Genomic DNA, 17,029 nt, shown 5'->3' with positions numbered 1-17,029 from the left:
AGAATTTGTCCAGGCTCCCGAAGAGTCAAAGACGCCACCGAAAAACGTCACAAGATCCTACATCTCTGAGTGTAATTTGGTGAATAGATGTGTGAGACTTGAAGATGGCTTCAAAACCCTAACTCCAAAGAAAGTACTCTTGAAAAATTGCAAATACAATCTCCAAATTTAAGGTTAAAACCCAAGTAGTTTAGTAGTTTTTTTTATAACGGTTTCGATAGAGGGATTTACGATCCCAGGTAATTCAGGATCATCGGATCCTTTTCTATCAGATAGGAAAAAAAAAAAAACGCATTTTGTGTTGTTTTACTGCATGTTGGCCTTTCCCATTTTTAGTAAAAAAGATAAATGAAAGAGATGAAAGAAACCCAAAAAAGCAAAAGGAAACGATAAGAATAGGAAAAAGATAAATAAAAGAGACGAAAAAACAAGAGGAAACGATAAGAATAGGAAGACATTGGTCCCCACACCATGACTCCAATCCCCATTTGCCTTGGAAAGGCCTCGACAATCCCCGCTGTGTTTAGACTGGATACAACTTGTCATTTTACCCGAACGTGCTCAGCGATTGATTGTATGTCAAAGTCAAACTCATTTTTTAACTCTAATGCCAGATTCCATGATTGCAGCTTAGTGGGCTTTCTCAGCAGTGAAGATTGAAGAAGATGCATAATGGGCTGTGACACTTATATAGCAACTTCCTTTTCCTCCACCGTTTTGGGCGACCCCTTCTCTAACGACCTGCATTAATGACAAATCGGTACATCCAAACCAAACCCTCCCTTCCATTGTGGGATCTTTGTCTATCAGATTCCACTTGCAACAAAATATCATAAGGAGTCTGCGCGTCACCATTTATGACCTCTAATGGCCGTTCGATGTAAATACTAAAGCCAACAAAAACAGATCGTAATGCGCCACCTGTACCCTTACCAGAAAACAGCATGACCTTATCATGAAATATCGGCATATGCGGTCCATAATAATAACCCTCGTCAACAGCCATCATAGTGTGAAAGAAGCTAAGAAATTCCACAAAGTCCACAATCCCTTCTAATCCGATCCATCGAAGAAAAATGGGAATCGTTGAACAAGCACACAACGTCAAGGTAGTTGGATCAGGCGAGAGAGTCATAGTTCTTGCTCATGGATTCGGCACAGATCAGTCCGTGTGGAAGCACTTGGTGCCGCATCTCGTTGACGATCACCGCGTCATTTTGTACGATAACATGGGCGCTGGTACTACGAATCCCGATTACTTCGATTTCAATCGATACACCACTCTTGAAGGCTACGCCTATGATTTGCTCGCCATTTTGGAGGAATTGCAGGTGGAATCCTGTATTTATGTTGGCCACTCCGTCTCTGCCATGATCGGTGCCATCGCTTCCATCACTCGTCCAGATCTCTTCGCCAAACTCGTCATGATCTCTGCTTCTCCAAGGTAAAAAAAAAAAAATTAAATAAGACAACAATATCAAACTTCACTAGCCAATCCTTGTGAAGCACAATTTCTGAGAAGTCCAATTTTAGATTTTTATCATGAAATGACATATTGATCCCAATCTGTAACTGTTCAGTTTGATAATTCATAGCCTATTAGACATGTGTAATAGCTGTTGCTGTGAATTGAAAATTTTTAGCGTCTTTTTCCAAGCAATATATTATGATTTTTTTGTGTATATCTTATTCAGGGAGGGGCACCAATTAGCAGGTGGCGGCGGTTCATAACTCATAAGTCCTAAGACACTAACCAGTGTTTATCTTTTTTAACCGATAACAATACTATATAAGTCTTTTTGATGTGGGCGAAACTCAAGTCGTTAGGCATGCATGCATAGAACTAGTACAACACATGACCATAGTTCACAAGGGTATTTTATTTTAAGTGGGAATTGAACTCAAGACTTTCCACTAATTAGTGTTTATCGACTGTTTAGAGCAATTGAAATGTAATTTCTCAATAGATAAATTGGATTTGTTCTAATATTATTTTAACTTTGTTCATATAGGTACTTGAATGACGTGGAATACTTCGGAGGATTTGAACAGGAAGATCTAGACCAACTATTTCAGGCTATGCAGGACAATTACAAGGCATGGTGTTCCGGGTTTGCGCCACTAGCCGTGGGCGGAGACATGGAATCGTTGGCGGTGCAGGAATTCAGCCGGACCCTGTTCAACATGAGACCGGACATAGCCCTTAGTGTGGCTCAAACCATATTTCAGAGCGACATGAGGCAAATACTGCCTCTAGTCACGGTTCCTTGTCACATAATTCAAAGCATGAAGGACTTGGCTGTACCGGTTGTGGTGTCTGAATATTTACATCAGAATCTTGGTGGGGAGTCAATTGTTGAGGTCATGTCGTCGGACGGTCACCTGCCGCAACTGAGCTCGCCGGATGTTGTGATTCCGGTGCTTCTCAATCACATTCGCTACAATATTGTGCAATAGCTCTGTTTCATTTCTTGCTTATATTTTTATCTTTAGTGGTCCTGTAAGTGTTATTAAAGTCGCTTTTAATTGTCATATGATACGTTACCGTCAAGATTGAGAGAGACTTTTAATTATGTGATGCTGGTTAAATGTGAATGGGAATTAGAAGTTAATTTTTAAAATAAAAAATAAATATTAATCTACGAAAAATTAAATAAAGGAAGAAAAAAACTCAATAATTTTGGAATAAAATTTAAAAGATAACCATCAATTGGTTGCGGGGTTCGCACGACCCTTTCATGTCTTTTTGGATGTGGACCTCAGCTCCCTACCCGGCTCAATTATGGGCCTTGTTAATAAAACATAGGGGAAATTCCAGACCGATATCTTTAAGGAGATTTTTGAACATCTAAGTCCATTCAAAAAATACATGGATATATAAGTATCCATGAAAATGTTAATTACATCACTACCCTTGTTATATATCAGTTCATGTTAACATGAGTTATTGTTTCAAACAGTGACAAGAAGAAAAAGTCTCAAATCCAAACAATTCCGGCGATGATTCGCTACACCACCATCGCCGTTAGACTCCTCTCACTGAGATGCATAATGCCTAGCCAGATTCCGTCCAAAACGACTACCGAAAAGGAGGACCTAAAGTTGGCCCATTTTGTTCGCGTAATGTTTTTGTTTTAAACTGTAACATAGACATTAAAAATTCCATTTACGTCATATAATTCTAATATTTTAATTGTATAGTTTTACAGTTTCAAAACATAGAGGATTAAGAAAATAAGTCAAATGATTTGATTGTGCAATGTTACATTTTCAAAACAGTAACGTTGAAACTCTAACATTATAACTGTACGATCTCAAATCTATACGATTTCATATATGAGCTCAGTGCATCTCAGATTACGATCTCATATCTAAGAAGATAAAGAAGAATAAAAATAAGAAGATGAAGAATAAGAAAGCGAAAAAGATGATGGTGGAGGTGCGACAGTGGTGGAGATGGACAATGACAATGGTGGAGGCGGAGGTGACAGTGGTGAAAATGGAGGGGAGATTTCTTAAATTTAGGTATTCTTATGTCTATGTCGATCAAAGAAGAAAGAAAAATATGATAAGATGAAATTATTAATTGTTTAAAAGATGCACTGATGTGGAAAAAAGGTATTTATGTGGAATAAAAGATTTTCAAGTGGACCTATGTGTCCATAAATTGTCAAAATGGTACTTATATGACATTTGCTATAAAACATAACCAAGTAGTTCACATTCCGTTGATCAAATGTGGCAACATTGCAAAAATACCACTTATGGTGCATGCCAATCGTGTATTTGTTTTATCATATATTTGCATAATTGCATTAGTTTTAATTTCAAATTCAGGACTAAAATAGTTTTAAATTAGGATATAATTGTTAAGACCAAAATAGACCACATTGGTTGAGTCTTACCCAATCAAGTGATATATGTTGGTAAAGCCCCTCTCTTATATTGAACTAGGTCTTTTCATGGGTTTATTGACCTAATGGGTTAAGCCCAATTATGGGCCTTGTTTAGAAGAAAAGTTGTTCTAATAAAAAAAAACCAAGTAGTTCCCATTCCGTTGATCAAATGTGGTAACTTTGCAAAAGATAGTGCATCTCAATCGTGTATATGTTGTATCATATGTTTGCATCAATTTTACTTCCAATTCAGGACTGAAATTGCTTTACATTCGGATATAATAATGTGCAATTGTTGAATTATCGATCAGTTGCTAATATGAGGACACACCCATGCATCTACTCAATTTTATCTCTCTCAGGTTTCCTCCTCCTTCGGTAAAGAATCCTTCAAAGCATACTTGCAGAGTGGGGAAGAATCTCTTTCCACCATCATTCCCGCGTTGCCAGATCACGAAGCAACAAAGCTCTCCAACAGTCATTGTTACACGGCATTTGTATCGACTCCCTCATGTTCCCTGTGGCATATTACAAGTCTATAGAGGACTCATCTTGTTAAAGCGCAAAAAGACTGACTAGGGCAAAAATGAAGAGTGATTAGGGCAAAAATGCAGAGTGATTAGAACAAAAAGACTCCCTCATGTTCCCTATGGCATATTGCAATTTCAGTATTGAGTTGGGTGAAAAATGCAGAGTGATTAGGGCAAAAATGAAGTAACAACTACGGCAATGGTCAAACGACGCGTTTAAAGCAATCACACGTTTACGTATTATAGAGCTTGGCTCTCGAAACCTACACGTGTGTCGCGCACGCGGAGCCCGTCCACCACATCTACACCACCGTTCCTTTCGCCGCTCTCAATTTCTGCGTTTCTGCCATTCCGCACTTCCCAAAATATAATTCTTGTTGCTCCTTGTACCTCGTTTTACCCCTATCAATTTTCCCAAAGACGTTGAAAACAAAGAAATCGAGATGCAGAGAGGGAGGGAGGGAGAGTGAGGAGGTGTGATCTGTGAAGCTCAACAAGCACGCCCGCGTTGACTCAGTGATGGCCTCAGCTACCTCCCAACGTGTGGAGCTCGCCAAGCTCTGCCGCTCCCGAGACTGGTCTAAGGCAATCCGAGTCCTTGACTCAATTCTCGCTCAATCCTCCTCCATCCAAGATATCTGGTACTTGACATTTTATTATTATGAAGCCATTTTCGATCTTCGTTCTGTGGCTAATTGAGCTGTTAAACTTTTCTGTTGGTGATCAGCAATAGAGCATTTTGCTATAGTCGATTGGAGTTGCACAAGCACGTGATTAAGGACTGTGATAGGGCGGTACAGCTCGACCCGACGCTTCTTCAACCTTATATCCTTAAAGGTTCCTCTCTGTGATCATATCTCGTTTTTTTTTTTCTCTCTCTTTATTTAAATTTCAACTGCAATTGATTTTTTTATCAGTTCTTATTAACACAATTGAATTTCCTTTTAATCTTATGGTTGGATAATTGGAGTAGTTGATTAAGAATAAAATCTCGAATACTTGGATCAATTTTGAAATGAGGTTTTTGAGTTGATGAGGGACCGACTATGAGACATGGTTTCTTTTATGTGACGAGATGCATTTAGTTTAGATATAACGCTGTTGGAGCGGCTGGATATACTGAATTTGAGGATGAGTCTACAACATTATGTCATATTGGCAAAGAAAATAATAGTTGATTTTTACAGTTTGCTTCTTCATTCACTGAATATTGAAATTCTCTTTGATCTAAGATAATTCTGGTTTTGCATAACTATGACAATTTGTTGAAAATAATATAAATTCCTTTTGGTCAGGAGATGCATTACCTGATTAAACTAGCAACTAATAGTTCATGACGACTTCCTCAGCTTAAACAATCTGAAGTATAAAACGTGACTTCCATTTCCTAAAATTCTTCAGATGTAATCTGTTCATATGATTTATTTTACTGATGATGGTTGTGACGGTTAAGATGATTTCAATTGTTAAGTATTCTCCAATATATGCGTCTTACATCTGAAGGACATAATAGTAGTAACTCTTCTCTTCAATGCCAAACCTGTCAAAGTATTAATCTGACTTCGCTCTTGCACTCAGTTTCAAATTTTGTCTTTATTTTTTTTGTTATTTAGGTCATGCATTATCTGCTTTGGGTAGGAAGGCGGATGCTATTCTGGTTTGGGAGAAAGGCTATGAACATGCTTTGAGTCAGTCTGCTGATCTTAAACAATTGTTAGAACTTGAAGAACTTTTGACAAATGTAAAGGAAGAAAGAAATGTTTCATGTAACAACGTTATGGTGATTTCGAGATCCTCTAAGCCTTTATCTGAAGCTGAACCTTATATCAGTGACAAACATGCTGAAACATGTGTAAGCCAAAGTGAGCGGAGCCATTCGTCCAATTTATGTAGTGAGTCAAGTAATCAGCATGAGATCCATGTCAAATCTAGTAATAGTTTTGAAGTAAACAGTGGAATAAATGATAAAGTGGCAGGGATTTTATCAGTTCCTCCATGTGAACCGGACCATCTCATCAATGACAAATCAAGTGATATACATATGGATCATACCAAGTTGAATGGTGAATCTAGATATTATAGCAAGTTAGGAGATACATCAGTGATGATAGGAAATTCTGGTAATGAGTTTGACATAGGCGATGGATTCGGAGATAAATCCGAGGAGAATGGGATATTTGAAAGCCAACAGAATGGAACTTGTGACATTCTTGATAAACTAAATTATGACTCTGGATCTTGCAATGACTTAAGCAATACATCAGAAGCATGTGCTACGTCATCTATTATTTGCTGTAACTTGGGTGATGAGAGTGAAACTCGTGGTGAATCAAGTAATAAAGACATACATATTAAAGCAAGGGATGAACCCAAGAGAAACAGCAAGTTCAGTGTTACAAGGATTTCAAAGACCAAATCAATTAGTGTAGACTTTCGTCTATCCAGAGGTATAGCGCAGGTATGTTTTAGTACCTCTACTTCAGAATGACTTCTGCTTTTGGTGAGATAATGACTTCTGTTTTTACCAAGATTAGTTGTTTGTATCATTTACACGTGTCTTAAGCATTGCATGGAGTTTAGCATCACAATTTAGTTGTTTTGCAGGTTAACGAAGGGAAGTATGCCCAAGCCATTTCTATATTTGACCAGGTAAATTTTCCCATACAAGTGATTTGACTGCTCATCTGTTCAGCAGATTCTACATAGTCCTCTTTCAGATTCTCTTTTTAACCTTTTTGTTGGGTATTGGATTGGTGAGGACTGAGAAAATTGAGGTTTATCATTCACCCTCTGAATCATAGGCTCTTCCTACTATATATATGCACAGATTCTAAGAGAAGATCCTATATATCCCGAGGCATTGATAGGAAGAGGGACAGCATATGCATTCCAACGAGAACTTGAAGCTGCTATAGTTGATTTTACCATGGTATTCAAATTTTCAGTACATTGACGCTGTCTTAAACTTTTCTGGCTTCTCCTTTTGAATAATTTTTGTGGTTAATGTTTTAGGCCATCAAATCAAACCCATCAGCTGGTGAGGCATGGAAGCGAAGAGGGCAGGCCCGAGCTGCCTTAGGGGAATTTTCTGAGGTAAGAATGGTTCTTTTTATTGATTATATCCATTTATTTTAATCATTAAAGGTTCTCTTCTTAAATTATATATATTTTTTTATATTGCATGCCTTTGCCCCAAAATGTTGACACTGTGAACCACACACGGTTACTTTTGCTAGATGATGATTTGCATTTACTTCTATATAATCGCTTATATTCAATGGCCGGTATATATTCTCTTATATGCAAAAGTTACAGTTGAAAGGTATCAACCAAACTGCAAAATTGATGCAATATGGTAGTTTTGTACTTTTTATTGATACTATAAAATTTAAGGTTTAATGCATGTTATTACACAGTTTTTCAAATTCTTAGGAATTGGCATTATACCCACAGAAATTGATATCTCCAACATATTCAATTGCCTCTTTGCTTCCAGGCCATTGAAGACTTGACCAAGGCGTTAGAATTTGAGCCAAACTCAGCCGACATATTACATGAAAGGGGTAATTTTCTTGAACTTCTTATCCTCCATATTTTCTAGCACTGATTAATTCTGAAGTTGGTGCCAATTGCTTCTGATGGTGATCTACTTCATCACCTGGTTTCCCAGGGTTAAAGTTTAGATACTTTATTAGGAACTTGTAGTCTTCTCATCTAACTTTGATATGACAGTGTGTAAATTAGGGTACTTTGAACATTTTCATCATCATTATTATTATTGTCAGCTAAGCACTTGGAAACCTTGAGTATAATGCGTATAAGTTGTGAGCTTGACCGTATACTTTTAGTGGTGAAAAAAAGTTGCTCTGTCTTAAAAACAAGACAGCGACTACTCTATGCCAGACAATTGATCAATGTATTCTTGTTACTGCAGGAATTGTTAATTTCAAGTTCAAGGACTTCAATGCTGCTGTCAAAGACCTCTCTGCATGTGTGAAACTTGATAAGAATAACAGTTCTGCATACACCTATTCGGTTAGTCCTCAATACCTTGAAGGCTTGAACTTGGCTGAGCTAGACTTGAGTCAATGATTGCCTACTTATACCTTATCTATAAGTTGAATATTATAGGGTTCTGCGTTATCTTCAATTGGTGACTATAAAAGAGCTGAGGAGGCCCTTTGGAAATCAATCGAACTTGATCGCGGTTTTGTTGAGGGATGGGTTCATCGTGCACAGGTAATTATGAGGGTTGCTTTCTTACCCAAGGAGAATGTCTTATCAATCTCTTTTTGCTACCCATTGCAAACTGTTTGATGATAATTACAATCATACAAAATTACAAACACTAAGAAAATTACATCATTTGCAATGAGCAATGTCTGAAATGATGCAAATTTTATGTTAAAATTTGCTCTCGATCAAACCAGATGGTAATGAGGAAGGTTCTTTATTTGGTTCCAAAAGCTTTATGTGTGCTGTCAGCCTGCGCCTTGCACTGGAAAGGAGTTTGAAAATGAGCACCCTCTCCATATACGTCACATTGAAAACATATTAAACTATTAATTTTGTTTTTTCAATTGGCATGCAAGGCTTATCACAGAAACTTATGATGGAGTTTTATTCTATAATATACGAAACTAGCCTGTAGGAAGAGGGATAAAGAAGCTCTCCTCTCCCCCACGAGAAAAAAGAAAAAAAAAAAAAAGAAACCAGAAAAAAGAAAAAAGGAAAAAGAATCTTTTAGAGAACATTTGTATTGGCATAGAGGGGTTCTAGGCTTCTAGCTCATGTAAGTTGATTCCTATACAGTTGTCCAATAAATAGCTGCTTCCGTAACTTCACTTGTATGAGGCTTTGCATACTTTTTTACGTGAAATTATAATGTTAACCTATCAAAATTTCAAGCATATAATGTCTATGATGACAGTACATTTAATTTATTTTAGGTATTCTATGTTTATTTTTTCCCTGCTCCATTATGTTGCATGAATTGGTTGACAGTTCTTTCAAGATTTGGCAAACTCTACAAAAGCTCTTGAATGTCTTCAGCAAGTTCTACAAATTGATGAGAGGTAAATTGTTTAGTGATTGGGGTACGTTTTCTGGTAAATGCTCTCTTTTTATGTTTCCACTCAAGTTGTCCTTGATTATACTATGTCTTCTATAGGTTTGCAAAAGCATATCACATGCGTGGCGCACTGTTTCATGGGATGGGAGAACACAGGTTTGTTATACAAAATTTTGATCTACTGTGAGAGTTGATGTTTGAATGGACATGACAAGTTTACTCGTGATTGATAAACTTCCACTCTTTAGTGATCAATCAAGGATGCTTGTCCCACAATGCAGTTGTTTTCCGAAGAACGTGCAGCCTCTCCAAGGAAGGGCCACGTTAGACCCAACCCTGCGGAGTAAACCCGTGAATATTTGTCACCTTTAAACCACTAGTATAATTTAAATTCAAGATGCGCCGCTGTCGTTCAAATATAAGACGACTGAGTTTGCTCTATTTGTTAGTATATGTCGCAAGTATGCCCTAGGACCTAGTGGATTATCATTTTGTGTTGCTAAATCTATTGGTAATTTGAGATCAATTGTAATATGAAGAGTCATTTTATGATGCACTTGCACTCTTGTCATCCTAAATGACCAATAAAAATGTGCAAGTGAATTAAAATTATTTGTTCTTTATATTGATAGTTGGTGCTGTGAAGTCTAATATAACTTGCGCACACTCTTAGTTTTTTTCAAGTTGATTTCTTTATCTAAGCTGTTAATAACATTTTCTTAACTACGGTTGACAATGTGAATTAAACCATGCAGGAAGGCTATCAAGGAATTATCAATTGGATTGCGAATTGAGAGCTCAAACATTGAGTGCATGTATTTGCGTGCTTCATGCCACCATGCTATTGGAGAATATGGCCAGGCGGTATGAAAAATTTGTTGGCTAGCTGCATGTTCGTATTTTTTATCCTTAATCTGGTTAACTTGATTGAATGGATGCAGGTCAAGGACTATGACACTACACTGGAATTGGAACTGGACTCGATGGATAAGTTTCCGCTCCAATGCTTGGCCTTTTATCAGGTTTCCTTTTTATGTGGCAGTTGAACCTAGATTCTTTGGTTGCACAGTATATTCCTGTTCTTAATCATGGTAAAAGTTGACTTAATCCCTTGCTCGCAATAAAATATGGTGGCAGCATCTAACCTCTTGTCATCCAGCTCTATCTGAGTCTCAATCCGTGCAAATTATCCTCTCTTCGTGTCACCTTGTAATTTGCTTCTTATAATATCTTATTGACACTGGATTTAAATCTAGTCGCTTCTTTGTCGCCATGCTTCACGTGTATAAAAGTTTATGTGGGAAGTGTGTACTACCCAATATCAATAGAATTGGAGGCTATTTGCTAGCCTTGTCTCCTTGGGTTGGACCCGTTCCAAAAGTTGAAGTTGTAAAATTCCCTAGACAGAAGGTGTAACGTCCTAGGGATAAGTTCACCTTTAGACTATCTAAACATGTTTAATTGCTTCTGGCTACCAAAAAGTAACATAACCCTAGCTTTGGTAATAAGTTTTGGTAATCCTAGTTCTTCTTTTTGCAGAAGGAGATTGCTCTATACACAGCTTCAAGAATCAACAGCGAGTTTTGCTGGTTTGACATTGATAGAGATATCAATCCCCTTTTCAAGGTAAGACCGTGAGATTTCTTGCTTTCCCATTCGCATTTATTGAGATATCGTCATTATCGCTTTGCTGATTCAGGCCTCTGTTTAATTGCTTTACTGTTACGCCTACTTATTGTTCATTTATTTCAAGGCAAGTAAGATGTGCAAGCGATGTGCACAGCTCTCAGTTCAGATAGTGTGCAGCTGGCATGAGAGCAATGTAGCCTGTCAGTGGAGAATTCTATTGCTCAAAAGTTTTGCATGTTGTATTTCATTTGTAGATTTATCAAACTTACTGGTAAAAGTACTTTTGTTAAAGTTTAATGGTTGTGTGTTGGCTTTAGTTTCTAGAAGCATGGAAAAACATGCATTTCTTTCAGTCATTAAACAGGTCTTAAATTAGCGGATATTTAGAAATCTCAAATCTGGCTTTGCCACTGATTCAGGCTTCTCCTTTATCTGATAATACAATGAGTTTTAATAACAAAACAATTTACTCTGCAACACAGTATGGAAGCATATAGCTAAACTGAAGTTTATTGATTTTGTGCTTATTTTTTCTCCTGTATTTTTCGCTTCCAATATCATATTTTGATTTTATGTAGGAGTACTGGTGCAAAAGATTGCACCCCAATAATGTTTGTGAAAAGGTCTACAGACAGCCTCCCTTGCGTGAATCTCAGAAAAAAGGGAACCTTAGAAAGCTGGATTTTACGATGACAAAACAGAAGAGTGCTCTTCTGTTGGCCGCTGATTCAATTGGCAAGAAAATTCAGTATGATTGTCCTGGATTCTTGCACAATAGGCGTCAGGTAATTGTGAAACGATTTTAAATATTCTCTCTGTGGTTTTATGGCCTGTTTCTCATCTTGTTTCAGTTGTCTATTACTTCCATTTCATATTCTTATATTATTCTTACAAAACAGCTGTCTTTGTTCTCAGTCCAAATTTTGTTATAGTGATATTATTTCAGTGAAGAAATAATTTTTCATTGTTTTACATTTGGTATTGGCATTCTTGTATGCTTCATTTAACTACTGTAGTTTTGATCCATGTTCTACCTTTATGTTAGAAGGGTGTCTGCAACTTTGTCAGGAGTACTGTCATGGTATGTTCTGATGAATGTGTCAGAAGCAACACATCCAGCACCTCAATGACCTTAACATTGATGGGAGGCCTGCTAATATATTCAGTCTGCTGGCAGTTGGTAGCAGGGTCAACAAATTTGGGTTCAAATCTTCAAATGAGTTTGATCATAATGTATGACAGTGCTTAGAAAAGTGATAGATTGAAAGATGTTATAACAAGTGTAGAAGAAAAATTGAGCAATGATCAACCAAATATATATATATTAAAGGATGGATAACTGCTTCTCTTATGGATAGATTTATAATTAGTCTAGTGTTAAAGCTATGACTATTTTCTAGACGATACACAACTTCTAAACAAATTTAAATTTGTTGTAACCAAAGAACTTTTGGACTTCAAGCAAAAGACTTTTGAGTTTCCATGCTTCCACTGTGTCAGATTGTAACATAGGTTACTGATCGGTTATCTACGAGTGTTTGCGAGTCAATTTGCACTTCATCATTTCACCTTTCATCGCCTCATATTCTAATTTAGTTTAGTCAGGACACAGCCAGTCAATACACATGGTACATTTTAAACACATGCTAATATTCATAAAGAAGTTAGTACTGATCTCTTATTCGTTTCATATATTAATATAGATGTTCTGTTGTACCAGCATCGTATGGCAGGATTGGCTGCTATTGAAATTGCTCAAAAAGTTTCTAAAGCGTGGCGTTCTTTACAAGCTGAACGGAAGAATGCTAACAAAAGCACGTCAAAATATGGCAAGAGAACACGAAGAAAAGAAAGACTTAGCATCGCAAGCCAGAATAGAGGTGGTGCTTGTTGTAGTACCAGCAGTTCCTTGGAAACATCAACTTCTTATGGCATTACTGAATCCTCTGGTCGCTCTATGATGTCATGGCAAGATGTTTTCTCACTGGCTGTAAGATGGAGACAGATCTCTGAACCTTGTGACCCAGTTGTTTGGGTTAACAAGTTGAGGTATGCTGTGTGTATTTATATGCATGTGTGTGTTTTTTTTCCCTTGTTTACATTGCCTATGATGCAAAGGTGAAGAGTTCATATTTTCTATAGAGGTTTCAATCAATGAAAGAATGAATATTTAGTTTCGTTTTTTCCTATTGATTCATGTGCGATTCAGTGAAGAGTTCAATTCTGGGTTTGGATCTCACACACCATTGATTCTTGGACAAGCAAAAGTTGTTCGCTATTTCCCCAATTATGAAAGGTGAAAAACCTACTTCTACTTCTATTTTAAAGAATTTTTTTTTTCTTTTTCCTAAAGCTAATGTCTAACGTTGTCAATGCTGTAGAATATTGGACATTGCAAAGACCATCATGAAGGATAAACGGTACGTGCACAACAAAGCGGATGGAATTATTGATTTATCCAAGGATGAGAAATGGGAAGATGTTAGTACCTTAAAACTTATGTTTGTATTTTTCTTCCATCAATCCAATCCCCCCACCCCTCTCTCTCTCTCGTGCTTAACTAATGTCAGAGTTCCAGTGGATGGTATCTAATCCTTTGGAACTTATTCATGATCTAATGTGTATCACTCATCTTCTATAAGCATTTATTCGCAGAACTCAAATGAAATATTAGAATCTGCCTTGATATTGCATTTATCTTATTGTAATTTCTCAAAGATATCCCTTCCCCTTGCAGCATGATATCCATTAAATTTCATTCAAGTCCCGAAAAACACATTTGAAATGGAATCTAGGTAATTAGTTTCGAAGTAGAATAATTGTGCCTAGCTTCATAATAGGGTTTATTGGTCTGGATGAGCATATAATTTTATGCCCATGTAGGCATTTTGTTCTCCTGCTTTTAATTTCGCACAGATTATTCTGAACTTTGTAAATGTATAAAGTTAATACTTCAATAATTTACATCTATGTCACTGTTCTTTAAAAGCAATGCTGTGTGCCCACTGATTAATAAATTGCCTTTATAAATGCTATTTTTTATAGGTAAGTTTTCTGACAGGGGTAGGATTTGAGCTCTTTTGAACTATGGAAGCTATATAAAGGTTAATTTAATATGTTTCTACAGATTATGCATGCAAAAACCTGCTCAGATCTTTACAAAGCTGTTGGAGAAGACTTCTGGTTGGCTACTTGCTGTAGCAGCACTGCATTTGAGGGGTAATCCGCTTGTGAGCAATTGTACACTGTCCTGGACACCTATTATTTATTGACTTGACATGGTTTCTGGTTGTTTATGATGTTGTACAGAAAGCAGCTGGAAGGCACAAGGATCACCCTAGTAAAAATGTAAACTCCGCTTTTGCTCTCATGTTTGTAGTTTATTTCATTTCTTTCACTTTGTGTAATTATTTAATATTCCTTTTCTGAGATTTTTTGCTTGCATGGAATATTAATATTTTAGGCGAGAGTGTGGATTTGACTTCGCAATCAGAACACCATGTACACCTTCCAGATGGGATGATTATGATGCAGAAATGGCAATGGCATGGGATGTAAGTTGCTTTAGACCTTGATATGAGCCAATAATATTTTCTTTTTTTATTTGCACTTTTCTAATCGAACATACTTATTTTGCCAAATTTGAATGGTACTTTTAGTTTTAACCTGCAATAATTATCCACATAAAATTCCTTTACAAGTCTTGAGTCATGCGCATCATCTTTGGTTTTGTCTTCCTTGTCGTCATCAAAATTTTTGTCCCAAACAGTTTGGGGCCAGCTACATGATTTCATTAGATAAATCTGTTTGAATCCCTGCTTGGTTTGATGACCCATTCTTACAGAGCAAGCATCCTTTCATACTGAGCTTAGGTTTCTTAAATAACCTTGTTACCAATAGCTCTAGTTGTCTAGCGCGTATTATCTACTACTTCATATGTTATTAGATGGCTTTAGGTGTCTGTTTTTACGGGTGCATCATCCATTAGTTTCTCTTGGCTCCGTCCTTGTATGTTCAATTAGTGGTGATTATTTACACTTCATTGATATTTTCAAGAATAATAAGATTTGACGCGGTCTTCAGGTTTTTATTGTTATTTTTTATATTGATTTTCTTTATGTATACATTTTTTATGATTAGGAATCATGGTCTTTGGCCCATAAAAACCTCTAGTACTTGGGTCACACCACTTTCTCGAAGTACCCTGGTAATGAACTTAGGTCCCTCAGATTCTCAGCCGGTTCAGCCACCCGTGTGGTTTTTATTTCGGTATACAAAAAGAATACAACTATTGAAAATTTTCTTCTAAGAAATAATATTTGTAGAAATTAGACTCTAGACCTCTGGGACCCATTTGAATAATCTAAGTATGATAAGATTCCCTTATGCTATATGTGAGTTATGGGGTTCTTTTTTAGGTTGTATCCATTAGTGTATATGAACATTGGTACAACACCAGTGACTGTGTCCCCTTTCCTTTTCTCCTTTTAGGATCCTTAATTATAACTTGTGTGCTTGCTATGATCAGGATTCAACAAGACGACTAGTGTAATCACCATTGGAGAGCACTCTCTACTCTTCCCTTCTTTGCCTATGAGTTAGATTTAGGATGCTTTTGAAGTTTACTAGCCATCATATGCTGATATAGAATCTTATTTTTTCCTGAAACAATATAATTTCATGGCTGAGTCGGGTCTAAAATCTTAGTATCATACTCACAGTTGGATTTTTGCAGGCTGTGTGCAATGCTTACTGTGGTGAAACTTATGGGTCTACTGATTTCAGTATGCTTGAAGATGTTAGAGATGCAATATTAAAAATGACCTATTACTGGTAATTTTACTTGATAAGAGCCTGAAATTTGAAAATTGTTACTCGTCTGATTTAACTGAATTGCTTTTCAGGTATAATTTTATGCCGCTTTCAAGAGGCTCTGCTGTTGTTGGGTTCATAGTCTTGCTTGGATTACTTCTTGCCGCTAATATGGAGTTTACGGGAAATATTCCACAAGGTATACAGGTGGATTGGGAAGCCCTTCTTAATCTTGATCCAGACTCCTTTGTGGATTCTGTTAAAAGTTGGCTGTATCCATCACTTAAGGTCTCAACATCGTGGAAAGATTATCCAGATGTCTCTACAACTTTTTATACAACAGGATCGGTTGTTGCTGCTCTGAGCACTTCTGACAATTAAATTCCAGATCCAATGAGTTGAGTTGATGTACTAGTCTGCCTCCCTCAAAATTGGAAAATTTTACCCAGAATGCATCACTTTGTTTCCTATAGCAACAACAATGAGTTATTATTATGTATCTTTTTTCCTACTTATTTACATGTTGCCTACAAGAGGTTGCTAATTCATTCTTCTTTTTCTTTTTTGTAAGAAGGTTGCCAATTCATAGATACAAAACGCTTCTGTTGGTGGTTGCTCATCCTTCAAAAAAACAATGCAGAAGAATTGCTTGGAATAAAAATTATACTGGATTTTAATCCATGGTCTATGTTGCTTCCCAGCTTTAACGAATTTCGAACTTTGAAAGTACTTTTGGTCTCCAAATGGAAAAGACAAATATGCCTCACATCCCAGTCGAAAACGTCTTAACGCTAATTTTTCAGTGAGAATGCTGGTGGTAGTGTGTTAGATTTGAGCATTAATTTATTGTTGTTTTAGTGTAAAATCCGAATATAAAAACATAATCAGTGGGTTAGGTTTGATACAAAACATATGAAAACTAAATTAGGTAATATGAAATTATTTGAGTGATAACATAGTGATAAATTTCTCTTAGGCAAAATGGAAGCATTACGTATCCCTAACAAATTCAGTCATAACATGTAATTAGACAACGTAATAATAAAAGTTAATGTAATTAAACAATGTAATAACGAAATTCAATGTAATTA

At 36.6% G+C, this 17,029-nt stretch overlaps 2 protein-coding genes across 3 annotated transcripts; both read left to right on the top strand.

Annotated features, from left to right (window-relative positions):
- Positions 1–469: 469 nt before the first annotated feature.
- On the top strand, positions 470–2,621 carry LOC120015552 (probable esterase KAI2). The gene is made up of 2 exons (XM_038868029.1): positions 470–1,444; positions 2,013–2,621. Exons 1-2 carry the CDS (start codon positions 1,077–1,079, stop codon positions 2,455–2,457), a joined length of 813 nt encoding a protein of 270 aa, XP_038723957.1. The 5' UTR covers positions 470–1,076; the 3' UTR covers positions 2,458–2,621.
- A 2,021-nt stretch (positions 2,622–4,642) lies between these two features.
- On the top strand, positions 4,643–16,619 carry LOC120014834 (suppressor of RPS4-RLD 1-like). 2 transcript variants are annotated; one of them, XM_038866909.1, is made up of 23 exons: positions 4,666–5,067; positions 5,154–5,263; positions 6,040–6,884; positions 7,031–7,075; positions 7,254–7,355; positions 7,439–7,519; positions 7,923–7,989; positions 8,361–8,461; positions 8,558–8,665; positions 9,431–9,501; positions 9,597–9,653; positions 10,253–10,361; positions 10,439–10,519; positions 11,037–11,123; positions 11,705–11,911; positions 12,847–13,175; positions 13,336–13,422; positions 13,508–13,607; positions 14,254–14,345; positions 14,436–14,474; positions 14,590–14,680; positions 15,862–15,959; positions 16,031–16,619. In XM_038866909.1, the coding sequence occupies exons 1-23, from the start codon at positions 4,946–4,948 to the stop codon at positions 16,317–16,319; spliced, it is 3,318 nt and encodes a 1,105-aa protein (XP_038722837.1). In that variant the 5' UTR covers positions 4,666–4,945; the 3' UTR covers positions 16,320–16,619. The 2 variants fall into 2 exon arrangements, 1 of the variants encoding a protein (XP_038722837.1); XR_005471640.1 differs by lacking the exon at positions 16,031–16,619 and having other exon boundaries at positions 4,643–5,067; positions 13,508–13,546; positions 15,862–15,912.
- The last annotated feature ends 410 nt before the right edge of the window (positions 16,620–17,029 follow it).

The sequence above is a fragment of the Tripterygium wilfordii genome, chromosome 14, assembly GCF_013401445.1.
Source record: "Tripterygium wilfordii isolate XIE 37 chromosome 14, ASM1340144v1, whole genome shotgun sequence".
Classification (NCBI taxonomy): domain Eukaryota; kingdom Viridiplantae; phylum Streptophyta; class Magnoliopsida; order Celastrales; family Celastraceae; genus Tripterygium; species Tripterygium wilfordii.
Note: the sequence above shows the minus strand (reverse complement) of the source record. Positions and strands in the feature narration are given on the sequence as shown.